Source organism: Budorcas taxicolor, chromosome 9 (assembly GCF_023091745.1).
Source record: "Budorcas taxicolor isolate Tak-1 chromosome 9, Takin1.1, whole genome shotgun sequence".
NCBI lineage: Eukaryota > Metazoa > Chordata > Mammalia > Artiodactyla > Bovidae > Budorcas > Budorcas taxicolor.
In genome coordinates this window covers 19,614,474-19,642,279 of record NC_068918.1, presented here as the reverse complement: position 1 = coordinate 19,642,279, position 27,806 = coordinate 19,614,474, and the positions used below count along the sequence as shown (strand labels likewise).

Sequence of the window (27,806 nt, the reverse complement as noted above, 5' to 3'; positions counted from 1 at the left end):
TGCCAACGAAGGTCCATCTAGTCAAAGTTATGGTTTTTCCAGTAGTCACATAAGGATGTGAGAATTGGACCATAAAGAAAGCTGAGTGCCAAAGAATTGAAGCTTTTGAACTGTGGTATTAGAGAAGACTCTTGAGAGTCCCTTGGACTGAAAGGTCAAACCAGTCAACCCTAAAGGAAATCACTCCTGAATATTCATTGAAAGGACTGATACTGAAGCTGAAGCTCCAATACTTTGGCCACCTGAGGGGAAGAACCGACTCACTGGAAAAGACCCTGATGTTGGGAAAGATTGACTGCAGGAGAAGGGGACAACAGAGGATGAGATGGTTTGATGGCATCAGCGACTTGATGGACATGAGTTTGAGCAAGCTCCGGGAGTTGGTGATGGGCAGGGAAGCCTGGCGTGCTTCAATTCGTGGTGTCACAAAGAGTTGGACACGACTGAGTGACTGAACTGAACTGAACTGATATGAATGTCTGCATGTACACTGTATCACTTTCACTGTAAGGAGAGATGTAGGTATAACCTTCTTTTGCATATGTAGTAGATACAGGTGTATAGATATCTTCATGAACATCTTCACAGAGATATTTTATATCTTTATCTTCATATAGTATATAAAATATTTGGAATGGACTAGCCCTAGAAAGATTGTAATTAAAAGAAGTTTCCATCAGGAATTTTAGTGTTTTCTTCCTGTTCTTTATTCTATAAAGTTCCTTCTTCTAACTTCTAAGATCTGTCTTAAAAATGACCAGCTAATCTCTTGTCTTCTTTTCTCACAAAAATTTTCAGGAAGTCTTTTTTAAAAGAATTCCTATTTTCAAATTAAAGGTCAGTAATACAATGGATTACCTCTCCTAAAATATGTGGATATTCAAATAGCAAGGGAGAAAATGACTGAATTTTTATGTTAAACCATATGAAACTACTGTTTTTTAGGTAAAAGATGTTCAAGTGTAGGCGATTCCATAAGGTTCAACCAATTATAAGATTTAGGCATTTGTCACAATCTGGCTACATCCTCTGAAATTCAGATTGTCCCCTTAGCACTTATAAAACAGTATTCAGTTGCCCACTAGATAAATAAGGAACAGCATATGTCAACAGGTCCAATACTTGGACAAACAACTAAAATCTGCTACCAGAAAACAGAACCTGTATTAGTTTTAGCATACATCTGTTTATTACTTATTACAATGAAAATATATGAAATATAAAAGTATTTTTCAATGTTTTCAGCCTTGGACAGCCTGATCATAACACCAGCCTTGTTCATGATAAACAGAATATATATTAAAAGGTAAATCTTACAAGGTTTCCTTACCTGCTTTGGACATCTTTTCATCTTTTTTAATTTCAGGTTCTGGGGTAAAACAAACAAATTGGAAAAAAATAAGCATTTTAAAAAAGCAGTACTAAATGGAATAATAGGCAGGCTTTAATAGATTTTTCTCATTTGTTCTCAGTTTCAATTATAGTTTCACACTTTAAACAATATACAAAGGAATATGTATTTGAAATAAACTATAAAGTAACAAGCAAAAGTGCTTTGATTTAAATTTCTATTAAAAACTAAAAAGTTTTAATATACTAATCAAGAAATTTGGCATTCTGTCTTCAATAAGAACCATCTATTATGATTCATAAATTCTCTTAGCATTGCAGATAAGGAAATTAGCCAAAACTGCTCAGGAAAATATATGTTGTAAGTTTTCCTAATTTGACCAATTTAAGCAATTTTCTATTTTTGAAAATATACATTGAATTCATGGAGCTCCATCTGGTGGTTAATTTAATCATTTCAAACTGGTATAATTATTGTTTTTACTAGTATTTGTTATTAATTTTATAAAATAAAAAATGGCTTAACTGTGGTACAATAATATAAACACATTAAAATATTGTCCTTTCTTACTGTCCTAGGATAATGCATTTGTCTAGAAACTCTGCATTCTAACTTAGTATAGGATAAATACAGTGTTTTGAGCTATCTTCATGACACTATCCCAACCACTGTAATAATTGCGTTTTTTCATATTTCCCAGTCCTTTCCCTTATTTAAACAATTTTGCCTCGGTCTCAGAGTTCTCCTTTGTTGGCATAAATTCTTCTTTTGATTAATGGAAGGGTTCTGGTACATTACAAATTTTTCCTCCTTTCAAACAGCAGAAAAACTGAGCTCATGGTTGGGCTATTAGTATAAGTTTTGTGTCAGGCATAGTGCTAACTGGCTTTATTTAGGGCTTAGCCTAATAGAGTCTATTTTCTAAAATTACATTAAAAAAAAAAAAGCTTGTTTGCTTAACTGTAGAATTGTCTGTAATACAGAATTACATAGCCATTGACACCCTACTTCCTGTAACACTTGAATGCACATCCTGTGAAAAGTGATTATCGGTACTATTATTGCACATCCACACTCCCTGGTACGTATCTCTCTTTTTCAGTTAACACATTCATAAGCTGGGAAGAAACGGAGTTGCTCGGTTATGGACAACTCTGCAATTCCATGGACTGTAGCTTACCAGGCTCCACTGTCCATGGAATTTTCCAGGCAAGACTACTGGAGTGGGTTGCCATTTCTTTCTCCAGCGGATCTTTCCGACCCAGGGATCGAACCTGGGTCTCCCACATTGCTGCTGCTGCTGCTGCTAAGTCGTTTCAGTCGTGTCCGATTCTGTGCGACCCCGTAGACAGCAGCCCACCAGGCTCTGCTGTCCTTGGGATTCTCCAGGCAAGAACACTGGAGTGGGTTGCAGCTTTACCCTCTGAGCCACCAGGGAATCTCGTGCACTATTTTAATGTTTCCTATGTGCCTTAATGTTATATAAAGTTTTATTATACATTTTTTAAATTAAATTTTTCTTTATTGTCTGTATACTGTCATTAGATTTTAAGTTTCATAAGAGCAAGAGCTGTGTCTTGTTTACTATTCAAATATCAACATTTGGTTAAATATCTAAAAGGTGGTGTTATGATCAATAAATATTGTTGAATGAATGACTGAACAAAACAAATACAGGCAAAGAAATATAGAGCAAAAATATATATAAAAGGACGAAATGCTCCCTCCTGTGTATCTGTAGTCCTAGAAGAAATTGATTAATCCCATGGTTCTAGGGTTAAAGAAAAATTCAGTGTCCTAGGATGGGGTCCATAGGCATTTTGTTCATCATGTAGAATTGTCTGTTTGAAAGTTTTTCTTCTCACTTTTCTTCTCACCTGTTTTTCTCCCCTGTCAATCACATTGCCATTATAATCTTGAATCATTTTAGCCTTGATGCTTGTCAAAAGATCTTCTATAAAAAATAAAAGTCGTGGGGAATATTTTTATCAGCGATGTGCACAGTACAATCAGAACCAACTTCTACCTTGTTCATGAAATTTTATAATTTTATAATTATATAAATGTCTTATCATCATTCAACATGTACGGGGCTATGGACCCTCTGATGATGCTGGAACTACTGACTTTTGGTGTTATGTAAAGACTAACAAGATACACGCACAACTTAGGAATTCTTGGCAAGTGTGGAAAGAAGGCTCTTGGATGTATAATCTAGCTTTAATAGCAAGCTCATTTATTTAGTTTTGTTACCTTGGGCATAACTTAAAGTCTTGTCTCAATTTTGTCGTTGTTGAAATGGAGAAAATAATGTGAAACTGATCAGATAATTAAGAGTAGCATATAGAAGAAGCTTACTTTTTTTAAAATTATGCTCATGAACTTAAATCGCAGCACCTCCCAAGGAAATTTTCTTTCGTTCTTACACAATTGGGATTTTACCCTTGAATATGCAAAGCAGGAATTGATAGGTGAGTATTTCTAAGGTGAACATCTCTTTTATTAGGCTACTTGGTCACTACGAACTCAGTGTCTTTGTTTTGTAGATGGCATTTTTACTGAAGCTTATCTTTGAGTCATATATAGATGCCCGTTCTTAGTCATATCAAAGTGATAACTAGATATATGCCTTATATACATAGACACATTTTATGTACATATGTTATCATTGTTGTTCAGTCACCAAGTTGTGTCCAACTCTGCAAACCCATGGATTGCAGCACACCAGGCTTCTCTGTCCTTCACTATCTCCTAGAGTTTACTCAAACTCATATCCATTAAGTCAGTGAAGCTATCTAAGCATTTCACCCTCTGCCACCCTCTTGTCCTTTTGTCTTCAATCTCCCTCAGCATCAGGGCCTTTTCCAGTGAGTCAGCTCTGTGTATACATTGTTCAGTTGCTCAGTCGTGTCCAACTGTTTGCAACCACATGGACCGCCAGGCTTCTCTGTCCTTTACCAGCTCCCTGAGCGTGCTCAAACTCATGTCCATTGAGTCGGTGATGCCATCCAACCATCTCATTCTCTGTCAGCCCCTTCTCCTCCTGCCTTCAATCTTTCTCAGCATCAGGGTCTTTTCCAATGAATTGGCTCTTCGCATCATGTGGCCAAAGTATTAGAACTTCAGCTTCAGCATCAGCCCTTCCAGTGAATATTCAGGGTTGATTTCCTTTCGGATTGACTGGTTTGATAAAAACAATATATATGTCTATAATAATGTGTGCTCAGTCATGTCTGACTCTTTGCAACCCTATGGACTGAGACCACTAGGCTCTGATGTCAATGGGATTTTCCCAGCAAGAATACTGGAATGGGTTGACATTTACTCCTACACAGAATTGTCCCAACACAGGGATCAAACTCACGTCTACCCGTGTCTCCTGCATTGAAGGCAGATTCTTTATAACTAGCCATTGGGAAATCCCTATATATCCATATACATTTTTTTTTAAGTTTAGTCAAAAGGTTTCACTGAAGTTTCAGGAAACTAAGGGCAGTGATTGATGCTGAAGACTGTGATCTGGAAGTTAATAAAAGAGAATAGGAACTTTTATTTTCACCCCATCTATACTGCTAAAACATTTTTACCATTATTATTATATAAGAAAAATATATGGTTTCCATAAACATTTTTCACATGGGCCCTTCTTTTGAGCTTCACACACAAGCACTGCAGAAACATGAAATCAAACAATCCCCAAGCTGAATGGTTGAAGCAGACAGGCTGCCAATTCGTATGTAGCACTGAGTTTTCCAGGCTGCTGATTTCATTTATGAAATGTAAATTGCTGGTGGGCCTGGGGAGGGGAGCTTCATTAATGATTTTTCAATGTCATCAACACTACATTCTCAAGTGAAGCAGGCCAACCAGATTTAAACATGCATATGCTTGAGTTTAATCATACATATGTATCAGTTCCCTGGTGGCTCAGATGATAAAGCATCTGCCTACAATGCAAGAGACCCGGGTTCAATTCCTGGGTTGGGAAGATCTCCTGGAGAAGGAAATGGCAACCCATTCCAGTATTCTTGCCTGGAAAATTCCATGGACAGAGAAGCCTGGTAGTCTACAATCCATGGGGTCGCAAAGAGTCGGACGTGACTGAGCGACTTCACTTTCATGCTTGAGTTTAAAAAAGGGCAGCAGTGGAAAACAACTTTGTTTAGGAGTCTCTGCTTTGTCTTCACAAATCAAAAAGAAAGTATAAATCCCAAGAATGTGCATTCTTTTTCAAATGTCTCCATTTTAAATACTTTGCAAGTTAGAAGCTGAATGCAACTACTCTTTCTTTTACCAATCTTTTTTATCAGTATCACACAAAATAACAATTTATCATTATCACACAACTATTTGCTTCTTCAGCACATAGGAGCTTTATATGTGCAATAAAATATAATAATAATAATTCTTGGTTTTGCAGCCAATGGTGTTTTGTATATTCTACATGGCACTCAGTAAGTGTATTATATGCATTATCTAAAATTTATTTTAAAAATGTTAAATATTCATGTTAAATGTTCACAAATATTTATTAGCTCTCTAACCACAGTAGAATACAAATTTCCTGAATCCTGGGATGATTTTCCATTTTATTTGTTATATGATAGTGCCTAGATCAGTGCTTTGCACAGACTAGGAATCAATAAATATTTGTTGTATGAATGAACATACACACCTAATATAAACCTAATATTACACCCACTTTACAGATAATATTGAGGCCTACAGATAATAACATTGAGGCTTAATACTTGTCTATGTATGTACCCCCTAGTAAGTGGAAAAACTGGTCTCTGAATACTGATTTTTCCCAACTCCAAAATGTGAAGCATTTGTAAGCACACTGCTATGGGTTCCCCTGGTGGCTCAGACAGTAAAAAATCTGCCTGCAAGGAAGGAGACCTGGATTCAATCCCTGGGTCAGGAAGATCTCCTGAAGATGGGAATGGCTTCCAGTATTCTTATCGGGAGAAAACCATGGGCAGACGAGCCTGGTGGGCTACAGTCTATGGGGTCGCAAAGATTTCGACACAACTGAGGGACTGACAAACACACAAGCACACTTTTATAACTACTGTTGATATAGATAGAATGAATGTTTTTAAATATCTCACACACAAAAAACTACATAGAAAGCCACATACTATATCTTATAGGAACACATTACTAACAGAGTCATTAAGATTGTAATTGGCATGAATAGAAAAGCCATTGAGGTTTCTATTTTTTTCAGCCAGTCATTAAATAATGAATCATATAAACAATTTCCTAAATTAAGCTGGTTAAACTAGATAAATAGACTGACTATTGATAGAATATTGATAACTGTCTCACTCACTGCCAGAGTAGTAGTTAATATTTAGTGGCATGGAGGGACTTTACATTTAAAATCAAGTCACCAAATCCATTTGTATGAAATATATAAAGGAGCTTCAGTATTGTTTACCTTAGTCAATTGTATGTCAGTTTTGGTCTGAGGGAGTCTAGAAAGCCTGCTAGCACAGGAGGCAGGTCATGCTGCCAGGCACGAGTCCCAAATGTACCTCCGGTGACTGTGTGACCTGGGCAATTCACTCCTAGCGCTTCAATTTTCACATTAATGAAAAAAAGGATTGTTGTGAAAATTAGATTGAACACTACTTGTGAAGCACTTAGAACAAAGCAAACAGTGTATGTTAGTCTCTTTACTGATATTTGAAATGATTTTTCTTATATTTTTCCACCATAATGTTAAAGCATATTTAAATATAAATATATTTAAATAAAATAATTAAAGTTATCTTAAATGAAGTTACATTCATAAATTTCATCTAAATCCATCATTTATGTATCTTTTGAGTAGTCATTTGCACTTTTTGATGAATATCTGTTACTATTACAGTTACACACATATACACATCTACATTTTACTGTGGTCCTCACTGGGCTTCCCTTGTCATTCAAGTGGTAAAGATTCTGCCTACAATGCAGGAGCCGCAGGTGACACAGTTTCCATCCCTGGGTCAGGAAGATCTCCTGGAGGAAGAAATGGCAATCCACTCTAGTATTTTTGCCTGGAGAATCCCATGGACAGAGGAGCCTGGCAGGCTTCAGTCCATGGGGTCGCAAAGAGTTGGACATGACTGAAGCGACCTAGCATGCACACGCACGTGGTCCTCACTGTATTATTTAACAATAAATGTTTTGTAAAACACACACATACACACTTTCACATCTCCTTTTCTGCATGAGAGAAAGCACTACTATAACTCTAATCAGCTTCACTACAAGATTTCGGATTTGGAACAAACTTCAGTGAATCCATGTTTCTTCTTAACTATGTCTTAAGAGAAACTGTTGAAAATAAGAGACATATTTTAGTAGGTAGCATTTGATTTCATCTGCTGTGGATGCAAGATGTTGTAATCCAGGTAAATACAACTGTGGGAAAGACAAGCTCTGATTACCAATCAGTTTGACTGGGATCATCTTTAGTTCATAGACTTCCAAAAAGACCAAACTGCCCTGAGTTTGGATAAAGTCACAGAGAGAACCAACACCTACCAACTTCTACTCAACTTTTCATCTTATCTCTGTCTACATTTCTTTAATTCAATACTACGTGGGCTGTTTAAGTTTTTTCCTTTCTCTTACTTAACCACGTTCATATGTTTATGAAACCTCATGCATCTTCTATGCTCCTATTTTTCTTGCTTGAGTTTTTAAATCGGTGTTATCTTTGGTTGTAAACTGAGGAATCCTTTCATGCATAATAAAGGGGCAAGGTGATGGTGTTCTCAAGTAATTGCCCAATCTCATCCAAAGCAAGAGATCATTTGTTGCACTGCAGCTGGAGAAAAACCAAACAAACAAACAAAAAAGTCCCTCAGTTTAAAACTTATTTCTCTATTTATTAACCAAATGATCTAATGCAAGGCAACTGAAAGACTCTAAATTTTAAATTCCTAACCTTTTGAAATGGAAACAATGATAATTAGCTGATGTATCTGTGGCTGAAATTAGACTGAATAATTTAACTAATATTTTCTGAGCATTCATGTATGAACATATAACTCATAGATAGCCACTGATTGGATAAAAACTTTGGTATGCCTCACCTAAGACACCACTGGAGGCCGCTTCACTTTTACTCTCTTCCAGCTCTCTTTATCAAGTATCCTGAGATCTTGGAGGGCAAGGATTGTGTCTTCTTCATTAGTGGAGTCTCATGACTAAGACATCCCCAGAATATTATACTATCACTCAAAAGTTGTTAAGAAACAAAACAATTTAAGACATGGTTTATTTTCAAGAAAATAAAATTTATGTTTCATTTTTAGATGGTTTAGATCGAAATATAAAGTAGAATCCTTGTGCCACTAATCAAAAATTTACATGGGTGGAAAAGACCATTAGAATGGACCCAGCAGACACACATCACTGGGGGACATTATCTTCAGATAACTACCTGTTAATTTCAGAGCTGCAGTTAGAATCTCAATCTACTGGGCACAGCGCTTTTTCCATAACGTGTATGCACACATACACAAACACACCCCCACTGCACCTATTCTCTCTCTGTATTTGTGGCTGTGTCTGTCTCTCTCTCACCTCTCATTCCCATTATGTCAACAGGAAAAGAAATTATGCTTTATAAGCTTCTATAGTTACAGTTCTAAAATAGCTTTAGTTTGCAATACAAACACTTAATGCATGACTCAATGTTTATGCCTAAGTCCTGATTCGGCAACACTTCCTTGGCAAGATTCCCACAGGACTTCGGTGCTCACAAAGTAAGTTTGCTGAGTGGACACTAAAAACACAAAATGAGCCAGAGGGCATTCTCTCTTTGCAGCACAGAATAAATGCATACACTTTCCCTGCCTCATTCTGTCATCATTTCATTTTTGTGATCCTTTGTCTTTGGTATATGCTAAACACAATGTACCATGTTCCTGATAATGCCACTCTATCTCGATCTAATCTTTTCTGTATGCCTTGCTATGTGCTATGTGTCGCATTATTCTACCTTTCCCTGAGACTTCCCAACATGAAGACTCTAAGTAAGAAATAATGTGAGGAGACTGAACATATTGTAGGTCGCATAGATGATAGTCAGTATCAACAAGGTCCTGCGATGTTATCTGAAGATGGCAGGAGAGGTGGTTGGATTTATTTCAGGTAATGAGCCAGGTGACTTTAAACCATTCAAATGGTTCAGAAAATGGTGCAAAAATCACTTGCCAAATAAGTGGACATTCTTTTCTTTTTTCCCTTAACAAAACAGAGTCACTTTTTCTTACTTCTATCTCTGAGCACCAGCATGCATTTTCTTTGTTGAAATGAGAATAATCAGTTACGTTAATAAAAGGTCAAAGGTCATAGGTATGGATTATCCTACATCCGGTTAAATACATAAAAATAATAGATGCCTGATACAAAAAAGAATACATTTAAAGCTTTTTAAAAAAGTGAACAAGAAAAATAAAAATGAATTAATAAATAAAAGCTATAATATTTAAAAATTTTTTCCTTCAAGGAGAGAAGCACATTAGAATATTTGCATAAGGTGGCTTGGAGTGACAAGAAAAATGAACACACAGAGGAAAGTGAGTCATTCTTTTGAGGGCTTAAATAGAAAGAATACCAAGGAAGGACTATTGAAGCTTTACATTTATGATTGTCCATATATTTCACATACATATAGTTGTACATATATTATGTACATTAATTATTTGGAGGAAGGAAATAAAATTCACAGTACTTGGATACATTAATTTTGGAAAGCCAGTGATTACAGAAAAAATTCTGGCAGTCTCAACTACTTCGCTTACCAACACATAATCACTTTCCATTCATTCTATCAACTTGGCAGTCTGGCCTGATGGGCTTAACTGGAAAAGTGTTAGACTGTTAATTGCTGCTTAGAAAAAAAGTGCTACTGTTATTGGTACTATTCTTATCTTCAGGAAAGGAACTGTAAATAGTTTTTGTTCACATGTTTGGCAGAATTCAGCATGAAGCCTTCTGGTCCTGGACTTTTTCTTCATTATGTTCTCATTGTTATTGCTCTGTTCAAAGTTTTTATTTCTTCATGATTCAGTCTTGGCCATTGCATGCTTCTAGATATTTACTCATATCTTCTAGGTTATCCAAGTTGTTGGCATATAATCATTCATAGTAGCCTTTTATGATCCTGTTTTTAATTTTTTGTGGCAAGAGTTATAACATCTCCTCTTTTACTCTCATTTTATTTTACTTGGTTCTTCATTTTTTTTTTTTTATTCTAGCCAAAGGTTTGTCATTTTTATTGATCTTTTCAAAAGACAACTCTTGGTTTTGTTGATCTTTCTACTTTCTATTTTGTTTAAGTCTGCTCTAATCTTTTTTATTTCCTTCCTTCTGCTAACGTCAGGCTTAGTTTGTTCTTTTTTTCTCTAACACCTTGAAGTATGCAGTTAGGTTGTTTATTTGAAATCTTTCTATTTTTTAATGTACTTATTCTATGAACTTCTCTCTTAGAACTGCTTTTGATGCATTCTGTTAAGTTTTGGTATGTTGAGTTTTCATTTTCATTTTTCTGAAGATATTTTCTAATCTCCCTTTTAATTTTTCTTGGATCTACTGGATTTTTAAGAATATGTTGTTTAATTTCCATGTATCTGTGAATTTTATCATTTAAGTGTGCATGATATTATCATTATGTTTCATGCTTTTTGATTGGACATTAAATGAAGGCTTTCAATTATCCCTGGCAGGCTATGGTCCATGGGTCTCAAAGAGTCAGACATGACTGAGTAACTAACACATTCACACTTCCAATTTCATTATTTACAAAAGAAGATATGATAAGCTTTCAATCTAACAAGATTTCTTTTAAAATTAACTTATTTTTTAGTAAGAATTTTTAAAATTGTAGCTGTTCTAATATATGTGAGAATTTGCTGACTCCCTCTACGGAAAGAAAGTCTAAGGTGACAACACCTCTCACAGGTGAAAGTGAAAGTCTTTGCATATAATGCTATTCTTTCTGTCAAAATGTCCAAGGACTGTCATTCACTCACACTCAGCACCACATGCTGGAAACTTGGTTGCTTGGTAGTAAACAAATGATGACATCAAATGCAAAAAATTTTAAAGCACCAATAATATCTCAGTGTATTACTATGAGGTCATTGTTGCTTTAAATGGTAAAATAAAAAAGATATTAAATATTCTCAAGCAGTTATTTGAAACATATAGTAATGTGGAAAGTTCAACATTAATGAAATGAGCATATAACTTTAAAAAAAAATGCATCTTTTCCAAAATGCTGCCTTCCCCACCATCGTCTGTGATTATGCACTGGGTGGAGCTACGCTGACCATCTGGGATAGGATGATGAAAAAACAATTCCCAGAACAATGAAAGTAGACAGGAAACTTTTAAACAGATATTTCCAGTGTTCAAACACTCAAATTAGCACCATGTGTTTTTGTTGTTGTTTATTCACTAAGTTGTGACTCTCCTAAATTGTTTTTCATTTATATATTTTTATATTCCACACACATTTCTAGTGGGGAAAAATTTTGCATTTTGCTCTCTTAATAAAACTGTGGAAATTTATAATACTCCTGTCTGTTCCTCATTTTGTAATACTTATATCTTAGTTTGGAAAAAATTATAACATCACTGAATGATTAAATTACTTGATGGAATCAAATCTTTCAATTTAGATATTTATATAAATGTTTACTGAAATTGACAGATCATGAAAAAGAAATCTAGAGTTATTTTAAAGAAATAAAATATCTAAATACAAAGGAATGTCTTTAGTCTTCATAATTAATTCATTCTTCAAATAATACAACGTAACAACATTTTGCTGCCTGTTGAACATTTAACACAACATGTAAGAATTCTCCTGCAAGCAAAATATTTGAATTTACATATTATGCCAGAATAACTTGAAAGCGTATATAGCACTAAAATAACTACTACATAGGGGACAATAAAAATAAAGTTTTGGATATGATATTTTTCTAAAGTGAAACATAAAAGCCTTAATAGGTTTGGAATCGTTATTGCTTTAAGTACTTTAAAATAAATTAAGCACGTTATGTGGGCTGAGAAAAAAATTATGCTGTGCTTTCTTGTTTCATTAAATAACAATTTTGTTTAATTTAAATTTAATTGAAAAATAAGAAAAAATATGACTTGAGGGTATGCTTTTTATACATTGCTACACTGACTAATGGAGTCTCTCCTCCATCCTTCATGTAACTCACTGAGTCTTCTGTCAGCTTCCCCTCCCACCGCACTTCCACATTGCCCTCAGCTCCAACACATGTTTATACAAGTTCATGAAAAGCTTTTTCTTTTAATAAAATTCCAATAATTTGGGATTTTTACACTAAGCCCTTGCATATTGGTCAGTAGTTCACACAGATTTCTCTTCAGGGTAAAGAAGAAACGGGCTCTATTTGAACATTCAATACAGCAGGTGTATTTCATGGTTTTACTGGTTCACTAATATATTCATTTTAATGATAAGAAATATTAGACAATTTGGAGAATGATACCAGGCCCACAGAAGTTACTGGGATAATTAGAAACTAAGTGCATTACATTGGACTTAACATATATACTTACATTTTAGGGAACGTAACTTGATGCATGGCATATCAGAATCCACATACCTACGAGCCTAGTATAATAGGAGGCCAGAGGGCCAATAAGAGCCCTTAGTAAGATCATAGTGCTTGGTTGGGAGATCAGAGTTCTCATGCAGGTTCTGCTGCAAATTATAATAACTTCAAAAAGTTTCTAGACTATTTCAGTTTTATCCATCTATAGGGTGAAGATTTTGGACCTCATCCAAAAATCTTTAGAGTTTACCTCTAAGTGTCTCCCAGCTATAAAATTTGTTAGGATTTTACTGTATCTGAACTGAAAGAATGGCAAACTATCACTGAGAAATTTTAAGGATTTTTTTTGTATCTTAAATCTTTGCTTTCCGTGGCTATTCCTAATAGGATTCACCTTGGGATATTTATAAAATGTAGATGTTCTACTATAGACTCATAAAATCAGAACAGCATATGTATTTTTTTAATTGAAGTAAAGCTGATTTACAATGTTATGCCAATCTCTGCTATACAGCAAACTGACTCAGTTTTACACATATTTACATTCTTTTTTAATATAATTTTCCATCACGGATTATCTCAGGAGATTGGATGCAGTTCCCTGTGCTATCCAGTAGGAACTTGTTTTTTATACATTCTAAGCTTTCTCAGTATCTCCGACATGGCTACTCTTTCACGTGTTGTTTCATAGTACAATTTAAAATTTTACAATAGAGAATAAGTTCTTTTCCCTTTGCATCAAAACACAGAAGTACATATGAAAGTTATACCTTTGAAAGTATAAAAAATAAATGAATCATATGTGGCTTTATTGCAAGTAACTGAATATGCAATAGGTGGATCAATGTGTTTTCACATTTCATTATAGAGTAATACCTTTTTCCTTTAGGGAAGCTGGAACCTTTACTTCTTTTTCCTTAGTAGGCTCTGGAAAGAAACATTGAACATGTGTTTGAAACCAAAATCAAAATACTAACACACACACAGTGGAGTCAATAAGCTATCAGTAAGGTGAACCAAGGTGGAAATGAAATGATGTTTTCTTTCAAAAATAATTTTAATCATAAAGAACAGTATACAGTACAACAAGTCATTTTTTAGTCATATTTTTTAAAATAAATGCAAATCGTAGAATGATGTACAATCTATGTATTCATTTAAGAGGATGGGTTTTTGGATGGCTAGGAACTTGCTTTGTCTGTGATTTTAAAAAAACACATGACTTCAGCATCTAGAAGTCTTCCAAAACTGTTATAATCAGCACTAACTTAGTTTACTTCTCTCAGGCTATGTTTCTTCAAAAAAAAAAAAAAAACAAACAATCAAATGGAAAACTCTGCATATATCATGTAAATGTGGTGTTTTAGTCATCAGACTCAAGTTAAACAGATTTCAAGAATAAGACTAAGATAAATACTGAGACAGTTTCATCTATGAGCTCCCAATGTCTTAAACATGGGGTCCTTAGTTCAAGCAAATCAAGTAAAACTCTCACTTGTTCTACCAGGTTCAAATACAAAATTATTCTGATCATATCATGGGTTCCAGAGAAATCTATGGGCAATACCTTGAACAACATTGAAAGTGAAAGTAAAGTCGCTCAGTCGTGTCCGACTCTTTGCGACCCCATAGACTGTAGCCTACCAGGCTCTGCTGTCTATGGGATTTTCCAGGCAATAGTACTGGAGTGGATTGCCATTTCCTTCTCCAGGGGATCTTCCCAACCCAGGGCTTGAACCCGGGTTTCCCGCACTGTAGACAGATGCTTTACCGTCTGAGCCACCAGGGAAGTCTCTCAATAACTCATCAAAAATAGAAAATAAAACCAGTTCTCTGCCTTTTCTGCAACACTAAGTCTCAGTACCTATTTTACTGACAAAAATGACTTGTAATACAGTGAGAAAGGAAGGAAAGAAAGAAATCAATCCTTCCAGCCCTTTGTTTCCTATTCCCTTCTATGGTGTGGAAAGTGGAAAGTGGAGTCGCTCAGTCATGTCCGACTCTTTGTGACCCCATGGACTGTAGCCTACCAGGCTCCTCTGTCCATGGGATTTTCCAGGCAATAGTACTGGAGTGGGCTGCTATTTCCTTCTCCAGGGGATCTTCCTGACCCAGGGATCAAACCCGGGTCTCCTGCATTGTAGACAGACGCTTTACTGTCTGAGCCACCAGGGAAATCTGCTCTATGGTGTGAAATGAAAAAGATATGGTGGTGGTACTTGTAAATGAACATGCCATTCAAGCAACTCAGAATTCACTGAGTTGAGGTGAGTTTGGATCATTTCAAGAATGGATTTTGGGGTTCCATTGAAAAGGTTGTGTCCCTCAAAGCAAGATTTTCTCAGTACATAAACTAGAGCCTTAAATATCCATAGGCTTGTAGAATTTTTTTAAATGGTTTTGGTGGAAAAGAAGTGTCCCTGTTGCTATTTATTGTGCTAAGAATAAAAAGGATCAATTTTTTTCACGTCAGCGTGTGAAAATGAAATCAAGAGCCATGAATTGAATAAACACACTGAAAAGCTTCATTAACTTTTTCTTTCAGGAAGAGGGTGGTAATATACTGTTTTGCATTTCCTGGCTAAACCAAAAGAATTAATGTGCTGTGAAATGAGAAGTGGTGATAGGGACAGATTCTTGGTGGGATGGGAGAATGCAATGCCTGGAACTTCAAAATTCAAAATCCAGCATGTTGATTTAAATGAATATCTGTATACAATTGTGTGAGATTAAAGTAGTTGTAAAGTACAAGACCTCAGAAGAGGGCCCATGGACTGCTTTGATTTTAAGGGAGAAAGAAAGAAGATGTAGAAAACAGACAGACTTTTTTAAAGTATCTGAAGGCCATAAACCCATCACTGTAAATCTGGGGAAAGTCCTCAGAAAATAGAAATGATTTTTATCTCCAAGTTGCTAACAGGAAGATGCCTTTGCTGCCATGCTGGGTCATCTGCACTGACTTTCCTTCATCTCATATCTTCTGCGTGTCCTTTTTGACTTCAAGGGACTTTGACCTGATTTAAGAAGTCTGTAGGGTGGCTTGAGCCTAACTACCGAAGGATGCCAAAGCTGAGCAAAAATGGGAGACAGGGTTATATGGGAACTCTTCACTTTTGTATTAGGAAGAATAAATATATCATTGGTTTGGGTCAGCTATTTACACATTTTTTCAACGTAACTGTCTTGTTTGTCAGGAGCAAAGCATTGGAGAGCACATTTTTGCATGTGTGTTGTTTGTATAAATATGGTAGTTTCTTTACATTTAACCAAGAGCCTACAGGAAGTCTTAGGAATCTTCATTATCAGGATCTAGAACATATTTAAAGGTGCTGGGATATAACTTGGAATTCTCAAAATAATCTGGCAGGGAGGTGGTGATGTAGAAAAGTTCACAAAGAAACAGGAAGATCATTCTAGGTTTTCCATTCCCCTACCCTGCTCCCAGAGTCAAAGGCAATAAGGAACTTGGGTGAGAATTCATGATGAATACATCACTGGGGATTGAGGCAAAGTCATCAGAAAACTTACCATACCCTTAGTGGTAGCTTTTGTTTGGTGAGTGGGAACAGCCAAGAAAAAGTATGGTGAAGAAGACTAATAGAAGTTGGGGGAAACCTCAGGCGCATGGTGCTGGGTATCAGAATATGAAAGAAGATAAGCTCTGCTGAGAATTTCCTGGCATTAGATCCAAACACACACTAGCCTGAGTCACAAAACTAGTCAGTAATTCTAATGTCCATCATATTACACCAATACCAGAGGCACCTGTGGGTGCTATTATTTTGCATTCTCAATAGAAGAGAAATAATTCATCTCCTTGTTGCCTGGTTACAGTTTGGTTTGCAGTTCCTTGGACCATCGGTGAATCCCACAACCTCAGATAAATCAGATCAGTTGTAAGAAGCAAGTTGCAAGAGGATAGGGTGAATGTCAGAAGGACTACAACAGGAGTGTCTGATTTCTGGGTGGTCAGGGCCACTTAAGCAGGGCTCTGCCCACTTGAGTATGTAGAGAAGACTTACTATCCCAGAGAGTCAGTAGCTGAATCAGCAGCAAAAGCCAACAAGATGTGTCTTTCTCTGTCCTTTTCTTTGTAATGATCATCTCCAGCCCTCTCTATATGTCCTTAAATACACAAGCCTGATGTTTCCTGGGCTTCCCTGATGGCTCAGATGGTAAAGAACCTGCCTACAATGCAGGGGTCCCAGGATTGATCCCTGGGTTGGGAAGATTCCCTGGAGGAGGGCACAGCAACCCACTTCAGTATTCTTGCCTGAAGAATCCCATGGACAGAGGAGCCTAATGGGCTGCAGTCCATGGGACAGCAAAGAGTTGGACACAACTGAGCGACTAACACATTGATGTTTCTCTAAATGCCTAATTTACTCACAGTTGTCATATCCCCAGTAAACGTGGCCCTAAATGATTTCTGTGTAATAATTCTGGTTTTAGAAATGCAGCATTGTTTCAATATGGGTTTCCTAATATGTACATACAGGTGGAAACTATAGGAGACTGGCAAAGGTAGGCAACCTTTGGGCTGCTCCATGAAATAAGTAGCTATGCGGCAAGTAGAATTGCTGCACTCTGACTCTGCCACAGCTCAGCAGCAGGTTTCAAAAACTGGTTCCAGAAACAATAACACTGCAGAGGTTAAAGTCACTGAAATTGTATGGGTAATACACCATTTTCTCTGATTTTTCTATGTAAAGAAAATTATATTCAGAAACTAAAGGAAAAGTGACAATAAAATTCCTCTAAAATAGCACTCAGCTTGTATATAACAAAGATAATCAAGGGCATTAACACAGCTTGAATTTAAAAAGAGGTTCATTTAAAATATGATTAAATCAATAATCATATGTAATAGACTTTAATATACATCATTTTATAGTGACCATGAGGACATCTTACAAATAGTAGAGAATTTAACACTGAGGAAAAAGTGTTCCTTAGGAAATTGTCTGCAATTGTACGTTAGCAACAACAACAACAGTAATAGAAATTACAAGAGCCTACTTCGTAAAGTGGTCAGTGTGGATTTAAATTGTCCCAGATAATGTTTTCCGGGACAGATGTTTACAACCACCATTTCCAAGTAGTTTAGGCTGCAGCAGAAGTGAAGTCTTTAAGTAATAATTGAAAATTTTTATAATCGTCATTGCTTGAAAGATAGTGTTAGAGTTAAGACCCAACTTTTCTGTTGAGTTGTTCTCATAGCAAACGATAATATATATGGTCTAAGTATTCTCGTGACATATATGCTCAACAAAATAAGTCTATTTCATACTATACTGGAAGGAGGAAGGTTTAGATTCTGCATCTATATATGAATTTTCCTGGTGGTGTGTTTCAATAATACTTTTAGTTTCCGTACAAACAAGGACACTGTTTTCGTAAATTGCCAGATAAAATGATAGTGGAGGTGAGAAGGAGTCTCTCTCTCTCAGAGAACAAGTAATCACTGGTGAAAAATGGACTGAGCTCTTCTGCGGGAATTAAGGGGAGTCACCCAATAGTCAAAGGATTACGAGCATACTTTTCCACGTTGTATAGACCTTTGTCTATGTCAAATAGACTTTCAAGAATAGGTAATGAGCTCTACACTCAAAGCAAAGGTGCTTTGAAAAATACTTAAAAAAAAAAAAGCCTTTGTTAAAGGATTAGACAATATCTGTGTTAAAATGGAATAAAGGGGTATTAAATCCAGCAGACTTGACTCTGATTCTTGCCTTTGCTTCCCACCCACAGTGTGACATTGAGTAACTTAAATTACATATACCTCGGCTTCCTTCCTTGTTTACGGAAATGTAGATATCAAGCACAGTTTGCAGAAACAAAATATATAAAGTAGAATTCAATGTGCCTGGCAAAGAGCAGATGCCCTGCTTCTGTACTTCTCCCAAATAATCCTCACACCTTTGTCTGGATAACTCCTCTCCCTTCGTACTTGAATTTAATATAACTTCTTCAGGAAAGCCTTCTCTAATTCCTCAGACTTGATTAGGACCTCAATAGAAAAGACCTGACGTTTTGTGACACTATTCTTAGAAAGAGTCCTGGAATTTGGATAGATTGAGAGAAAAATCAATCCATTCAAGAGACTGAAGTCGAAAATTTAAAAAAAGAATGTTATGCTCTTCCATAGCAGTAAGGAACCTGACCAGACTAAAGCAGACAGGACATGACTGCTGCTGCTGCTGTCACTTCAGTCGTGGCCGACTCCGTGTGACCCCATAGACGGTAGCCCACCAGGCTCCCCCGTCCCTGGGATTCTCCAGGCAAGAACACTGGAGTGGGCTGCCATTTCCTTCTCCAATGCATGAAAGTCTGAAAATAGCAGAATTCAGAATTTCAATTCCCAAGTCTTCCCCCCTATTCCTAGCTTTGCCATCTTTGTTTCGCCAATGATTAGCAAGTGCTTGGAAAGATGATGCAGTAAATACATATTTAATGAATGGATAGAAAGAAGAGAACCAGAGGGCATGGAAGCAAGTCCTCCTTATATCCTTTACTTTCATTTTAACATTTTTCTTTTACCCTTTCATTCTTAATTTTTTTTTCATCTTTTTTCCTTTCTTTCAGAAATTATAATAAAAGCACTTTTAGATCATAGTGAACAGAAAGTAAGTGTTTAAGGGACAGGCAAATAAACAAAAGTTTTCAAATATATGAGTGTCATGTGCAATTCTGACCCACAAATCTGCAAGGAGATGACTGACGTACTGTGGACACATTCAGATACTTTTGGTAATAAGTTTCCAGTGTTATGTTAAACTGACTCTATTACCTTTATCCTTCAGAACTGAAGAAGTCTTCCCAGATTTTTCTTTTCTAATTTCTGTAAGAAGAATCATGAGGAGAAAAGGTTACAAGGAATAATAGAGGAAAATGACAAGTTCTTTACATTATGTTTACTGAGGCATAAAGAACCTAGGGGCTCTGCATTGATATTCCAGATAGAGGTTTCTACTGGGATAAATTGCCTGTAACATAAAGAACTAAGTATGCGTAAGATAGAAAATAAGCCCACAAATTATTATAAGGGGCAGATTATGGTACATAGAAAAATATACAAATACAATTCTATGGGCTTTGGAGAAAGAAGATATGATAAGAATAGCAGCTAATATTGTCTACTTACTATGTATCACAGGGAATGCTCTCTACTATTTAGTCATACAGTGTTCACAATCACCCTAAAAGTTATGTAGGTTCAGTTATTACCCCTGCTTTTCACATAAAGGGATTAAATAATGTTCCCAAGGTCATGTAGCTCTCATTAATAAATGGGAAATATGAGATCTGAGCTAAATGTCTCTTTGAACTCAAACAAAAAAATATTGGCTCTGGTAGCTCAATGATGGAATCAGGAAAGGCTCTGGAAGGTGGCACTGAATAAGACCTTGAGAGATGGTAAGGAATTAGACCAAGAGCAACAGAGCTGAAAGGACATTTTAGGACAGAAGAGAGAATGGGGAGGGGTGGGCTGGACCGTCTGTCAGTTTGGCTGAGTCACTTGTAATCAACAGAATAGAGTGGAAGTGTTGCTGTGTGAATTCCTAAGCTAAATCAGGATAAACCATGTGGTTTCTATCTGCTTCTGCTTCTCTAGGGGTGCTAGCTCTGGGGGAAGCTGGCTGCCATGTGAATACTCCAGCCGACACCGCCCGGCTGGCAACACTACATACAAGCAATCCAGTTCAGCAGCCCCAGCTGAGCTCCCAGCCACAAGCTAGCATCAACTGCCAGCCAGCTAAGCAGGCCATCCTGGACATCCAGAAGTCAAATTACTTTAGATGTCCACAGTCCAAGCTTATAACTGACTGTAATCACAGGAGATATCCAAGTGAAAAACTGCTCAGTTGATCCCTCCTGAACTTCTTGATCCTCTGAATCATGAGGAAAGTTAAATCAGCTGTCTTATATCACTAAGTTTTAAAGTGGTCTGTACATAGAAACAGTATGTGAAACAGCCAATAAATAGCAAAATATTGTACCATGCACATTACAAGTTCTCCAGTAGAGCCAAATAGATAACAGAAAAAAAGATTAGTTCTACTATTAAAACTGGGCAAGGTTTTTACTGAAAAGATGCCATTTGAGTTTAGGTTCCTCAGTTGACTAGAATTTCACTGGTCAGAAAATAATAGTTTTTCCGGGTGCAGGATATAAGTCAGATTTTTTAAAAGCTGAAGATCATGTAAAAAAAGGATTCCAGGAATTCTTGATTCATAGAAGGATAACTACCATCAATTGTGATATGGAACATAGGGAACAGAGTTCTTTGGAGGAAGACATTATCTTTGTCTTGAATATATTTTTTTCATGTGTCAACAAGATACCCAAAAATGATATGTTGCAGGGAAAAGCCAATTTTGACTCTATGCTGGAACTGTTTTTTTGACTTGTTTTTCTTTGTTTTTGTTATTATAAACATACATAATGGCCTGCTTCAGAGAATTCTGCCCTTTTGCCTGACTAAAAGTGCCTTTGTTCAGGACCCTGTCCACCTGTGGATGGCAGGGAAGAAGAAATGAACAAATCCCTTGCCTGAGGCTTGCCATTCTAGGAGGTGTTTCCAAGATTAATAGCCTTCTTACTTTGTTTTCTCACCTCCCCCCACATTTGTTCTATAAAAGAACCTGGCATCCAGATCCTGATAAAGGTTAATTTGAGACATTAGTCTGGCATCTTCTCTGTCAGCAGACTTTACTAATAACGTTGTATTCTTTGCCTCAACACCTCATCTCTTCTATTTATTGGCTTGTTGTGGTTGAGCAGAGCAAGCTTGGACTCAGTAACAGACATGTCTTGCAAGCAGTTGAAAAAATAAATGAAGTGCATATTTCATGCAAGTGTTACAGAAGCAAAGCAGCTTAAAGTCTCATTCATAAATGGAAACTATCAATATAATTAGTAACAAAAAATTTTTTAAAGGCTCCAAGTAAATCTTATTTGCTTTTGTCACACAGATAAACTTCACTTAGTGAAAAACTAGGTATATAAGAGCAAAGTAAACCAGAAAGTTGAACCGTTTTCTTAATCATATGCAATTAAAAGGAAAAGTGATGTCCTGTGTTACTTTTTACCTGCATGTTTTAAATTCAATCTCTCATAATTGGCCTCAATTCACATATTGGTAATAATAAACTTAATTTTCAGTTTAGTTCAGTCACTCAGTCATGTCCGACTCTTTGTGACCCCCTAAATTGCAGCACGCCAGGCCTCCCTGTCCATCACCAACTCCCAGAGTTCACTCAGACTCATGCCCATCGAGTCGGTGATGCCATCCAGCCATCTCATCCTCTGTCGTCCCTTTCTCCTCCTGCCCCCAATCCCTCCCAGCATCAGAGTCTTTTCCAATGAGTCAACTCTTCACATGAGGTGGCCAAAGTATTGGAGTTTCAGCTTTAGCATCATTCCTTCCAAAGAACACCCAGGACTGATCTCCTTTAGGATGGACTGGTTGGATCTCCTTGCAGTCCAAGGGACTCTCAAGAGTCTCCTCCAACACCACAGTTCAAAAGCATCAATTCTTTGGTGCTCAGCCTTCTTCACAGTCCAACTCTCACATCCATACAGGACCACTGGAAAAACCATAGCCTTGACTAGACGGACCTTTGCCAGCAAAGTAATGTCTCTGCTTTTTAATATGCTCTCTAGGTTGGTCATAACTTTCCTTCCAAGGAAACTTAATTTTACCAGTTATACTATTGCCAGATGTTTAAAAATGAATACCACACACAAAGTGTGATCAAAATAGCTATAAATAGTAAAGCTAAATTTTAAATATTTTAATCTAATAGATAAAAACTATTAATTTAAAGAAAAAATATTCAATTTCAAAAATTCAGGGATTTTTCTTTTTAATTTAGGTACCTGAATATATCTAATCAAGACAAATAAATAGAACATAGCATCTACTTTTTCTTTTACCATTATCCTCTAAAAGATAAAATGTATATATAACAATACTGTTTCTCTCTGCAAGATTTTTTAAAAAAGCCTGTGAAACAGGCACAACGAAAAATGGAAATAACGGACAATCATGTAATAAAAGAAATCAGCACTAGAGTTCCTCCTCGGCACATAATTGTTTTGAACGTCAAATAATGTGCATAAAGGAAATGGCAATAATTAATAATATCTTTCATTTATGCTCAGTTGCTTCAGTCTTTTGGGACCCCATGGACTGCAGCACCCAGGCGCCTGTGTCCATGGGATTCTCCAGACAAGAATACTGGAGTGGGTTGCCACTTCCTTCTCCAGGGGATCTTCCCAACTCAGGGACTGAACTTATGTCTCTTAGATCTCCTGCATTGGCCAGCAGATTCTTTACCACTAGCACCACCTTTGATTTGGCTATTAGTTATTATTCATTGTTCCAAATGATCAATACCAATTTTCTATTAGTGACATTAGGATATTAACAAAAATATTTATGTAGAATTGTTGTGGCTTTATGTCAACGTCAAGTGCAGCTAAAAAGCAAAAAAGAAACTAAAATTGGTAGGTGTGAAAGATCCTAACAGAACTGTCAGGCAGTTCAGACTTCCTGGCTATGTGAGGAATCAAACTCAAAATTCTTAACCTTTCTTTCCCAGCTAGCACTACTAAAGGGCTCAATAATATCACTTAAAAAATTGTGTTTCTTTCCTCTTTTGAAAATATATAATTTGTCTGCTGATTTGAGATATTGTTTCATGAGCATCATGAATAAGATCAAGTATCCTTTTTTTTTCCCTTCTGTTGGAAAGAATGGTTTTAAAGAACCATCTGGAGCACTCTGTCCTTATGTTCAATGATAGGTAATTCCTCAGATCATGACTATTAATGTACATCACACCAAAATTATGTTAAATTGCTGCATAACATTTCTATTGCTTCCTAAGGTGATCTTACCTTGTTTCTAGAATGATTCAATTGTGATCAATTGTATGACTTTTAAATATTTAATATGCAATGCCCTACATACATCTGTCATTGTTTTTTGTTCATCTGGACATAAAGGTGACAATCAGGGATATTTTAGAAAAGGTATTCTACAACATTTTATATCCTTTTTAAACTCTAAAATATATTTTATAAATAAATACAGAGAAAATAAATTTCAAGTTGTCTAAATGGTTTAGCATTCTATGCTTATAATTCCCATGTGGAAAAATGTATTTTGATGTTTTATGCAATATTAATTTTGAATGTTCCTGAAAAGATGTTGTCAGTGTTTAATTTTACTCAGGACATTGTTCATTAACTTTTAATTAAGTATAACTTGATTAGGAAGCCATTTTAAATTTTGTTTTTGTGTTAATGATATATTTAATTATTTACCTTATTCTATAGGCTAGCTTCGTAGGGGACTCAGTGGTAAAGAATCTGCCTGTCAATGCAGGAGACACAAGAGATAAGGATTGGATCCCTGGATCAGGAAGATTCCCTGGAAGAGGAGAGGGCAGCCCACTCCAGTATTCTTGCCTGGAGAATCCCATGGACAGTGGAGCCTGGTGCGCTACAGTCCATGGGGTCGCAAAGAGTCAGACATGACTGAACAACTAAAAAGTAATTCTGTATATGCATCTCTGAAGAGCTTCCTTCAATTACTCAAGAATTGTCTGGTTCTAGGCAAGCTAGGCTGTGTCACCATGTTAAACCTGTCACATGAAGCATGGCGTAGGAATTCAAAACAACAGATATAGAACTTATTTAATGTGCAGCTTGTGATCACCATGGTGACAGAAGTCTTGTCCAATGGACTAAGTATTCTAGCACTTTTGACAAACTCTTTCCTATAGTCATATAGTTCTTCAAATTACCTTAGCTGAGGGACTTCCTGAAGTCATCTAACTACTATTTTCCTTTGAGTGAATTCTGATCCAGCTTTACAATACACAGCTTTTAGGCTGTGTAGCTTTGCTCTAAGAGAATACTAATCAGAATTCTGGAGTGTGCCTCAGTGGGGTACATTTGACTTTATCTATGATCAGCTCTTTGAGGAAGAATAGTAATATGCAATTACTTAAAAAATAAAATAAGCACTCCTTTATATTTTGGGAGCTGAGGTAAACTGGTACACCTTAGGAATATAACTCTCTGAGCACTAAAGAATTTGTTTTTCAAATAAAACTTTATTAGCCATGAATTTTTCTCAGGTAATCATGTTCAACTTAAGATATCAAATTTCTCATGATTCTTTCAAGAAGAAAATCTTTGTTAAAAGATTAATTTCCTTAAGGGCAAAGTTAGGTCTTGGTCATTCGTGTATTCACATATGATGATATTGTTTCCTATGGTTAGACATTTTTACATAAAATCTTGCTATGATTGGAATGTTTGTTTCATCCTGAAATTGATATGCTAAGGCCTAATACTCGATCCAACACCATTTGGAGGTGGGGCCTTTGGGAGGTGATTATGTCATGAGAGTGCAGCCCTCATGAAAGGGATTAGTGCCCTTTCTTATAAGAAGAGACATGAAAAAGATGACCTCTCTCTTCAATCTCTCTCCCTCTCTCTCTCTCTCTCTCTGCACTATAGCAGGATATAGTAAGACGTTTGTCTGCAAACCAGGAAGAGCCACTTTATCAGGACCCAAATTGGCTGGCACCTGACCTTGGACATCCTAGCCTCCAGAAATGTGACAAATAAATTTCTGCTGTTTAAACCACCTGGTCTATAATATTTTGTGAGAGCAGCCAGAGCTGACTGAGACAGATCTCTCACTCCTCACCCATTCCAGGGAGGTAGACATTATCTAGATTTTACAGATACGATAGTAGGATCTAAGAGAGAGAAATAACTTGTCCAATATCACAACTACTAAATGGCAGTGGGAAATTTGAACCCAGACCATCAGGATAAAAATTACAGCTAAACTACTACAGTAAGTGCCGGGAGCACAGTGGAACATAAATTCGATAGCACCACAGATGGCTCCTAGCAGTGAAGAGTGAGCATACTTGCACCACCACCTCACAGCAATGTTCTTCATAACTGCCAGTCTGTCAGAGCTTTCAAAATTCTTTTCCTAAAGCAGAGGCCATGTCATTCGGCACATGCTAGGAAGTCAGTAACTATTTGTTGACTAAATTAGCCAAATTTATGCTGACCACATTTTATCAGAAAATTTACTCTTGAATCTTTACACAAAAGCCTAATAATCATATAATCACCTTTCATGGTTAGTAATTTCCCAGCTTGCAGTCCCAAGATGGCTATGTTATCAAAGTAAAATGAAATCACTAATACTTGACAATATTCATGGATAAAAGTAAAAAATTATATATATTTCAACTCTACTCCATGTAGCAATTTGCTTTTTTCTAACCTAAGAAATTTTGAATGGGGAATTTCCAGTGTTTAATAACCTCACACACCTATATTTATATACTTAATTTCAATTAACTTGTTGCAAAAATCATTAATAATCTCTGCTTTAAATGTAACATATTTTTATACTTTCTATGACAATTATAATATTGTATATAATTCTACATTGTCTTCGAAATTCTTTCTTGATTAGAAATCTGCTACAAACACATCTATGTGGGATCTGAGAAATGTCTCCTTGTCGACTGTATTTAAAAATGAAACTTGTTTCATAAGGAGATATATATATATATATATATATATATATATAAAATTTGAAGAAATATAACTGACTATAAGAAAAATATTAACTTAAAATTACTAATATAATAAAATGAATAGGATTTTGAAGTAAATCCTTCTGCTATTCAGTATGAAATGTAAAAATATAGTACTGTGAAATTCACTAAGTGGATACATTCTGTGAGATTTGCATACATTTTTTAGCAGCATTCCTGGTCTTTATTTATTTATTAAGTTTTGGCTGTGCTGGGTCTTCATTGCGATGCATGGGCTCTTCTCTGCTGTATGCAGCTCTCTCTATTTGTCATGTGTTGGGGCTCCTCACTGGTTGCAGAGCACAGCCTTCTTACTGTGGTGGCTTCTTTTGTTGTAGAGCACAAGCTCTAGGCATGCAGGCTCAGTGGCTATGGCGAATGGGCTCAGCTGACCTGTGGCAAGCGGGATCTTAGTTCCCAGATGAGGGATTGAACTCACGTCCCCTGCATTGGCAGGCAGACTCTCAACCACTGGGTCACTGGGGAAGTTCCTCCATACAATCTTTTAAATTAATGAACCATAATAATTTTTAGAGCAGATTAATGTTTACAATAAATTGAATAAAAGTTCAGAGAGTTCCCACATCCTCTAATATAAATGACCTTTTCTATCATCAAATCCCTAACTAATGCTATACAGTTGTTACCATTGATACATCATTATCAACATTGATACATCATTATCAACTAAAGTCCACAGCTTACACTGGGGTTCATTCTTGGTTTTGTTAACTATATGGATTTTGAAAAATGTATGACATATATATACCATAATTGTATGATATAAAATAGCTTCGCTGCCTAAAAATCCCTTCTGCACTGCCTCTTCATCCCTCGCTTTTCCTAAACCCTTGGTGACCACTGAACTTTTTACTAGCCCCCATAGTTTTGCCTTTTCCAAAAAGTCATGTAGTTGCAGTTATATAATATGCAGACTTTTCAGATTGGCTTCTTTCACTTAGAAATAGAATTTAATGTCCCTCAATGGCCTGATAGCTCACACATTTTTAACACTGGAGAAAATTCTTTTTTATGGACATAACAGAATTTATTTATCCACTCACCTATTGAAAAATACATTTGTTGGTTCCTAGCTTGCAGCCAGGCTGAAGCTGGAATATTTGTGTACATATGTTTTCAACTTATTTGGGTAAACACAAAGAGCATGACTTGCTGGATCATGTGATCGGAGTATATTTACTT

The 27,806-nt window shown here is 36.3% G+C and overlaps 1 protein-coding gene across 32 annotated transcripts in view; it reads right to left on the bottom strand.

Moving 5' to 3' along the window:
• The window catches only part of TRDN (triadin), a 405,761-nt gene that overhangs the window by 65,798 nt on the left and 312,157 nt on the right, over positions 1–27,806 (bottom strand). For all 32 annotated transcript variants that reach the window (XM_052645523.1, XM_052645524.1, XM_052645525.1 and 29 more), the window contains 3 exons: positions 19,748–19,798; positions 13,834–13,884; positions 1,331–1,369 (listed from right to left, as the gene is read on the bottom strand). In XM_052645523.1, coding sequence (XP_052501483.1) covers positions 1,331–1,369; positions 13,834–13,884; positions 19,748–19,798 — 141 coding nt within the window. The remainder of the gene's footprint in view (positions 1–1,330; positions 1,370–13,833; positions 13,885–19,747; positions 19,799–27,806) is intronic.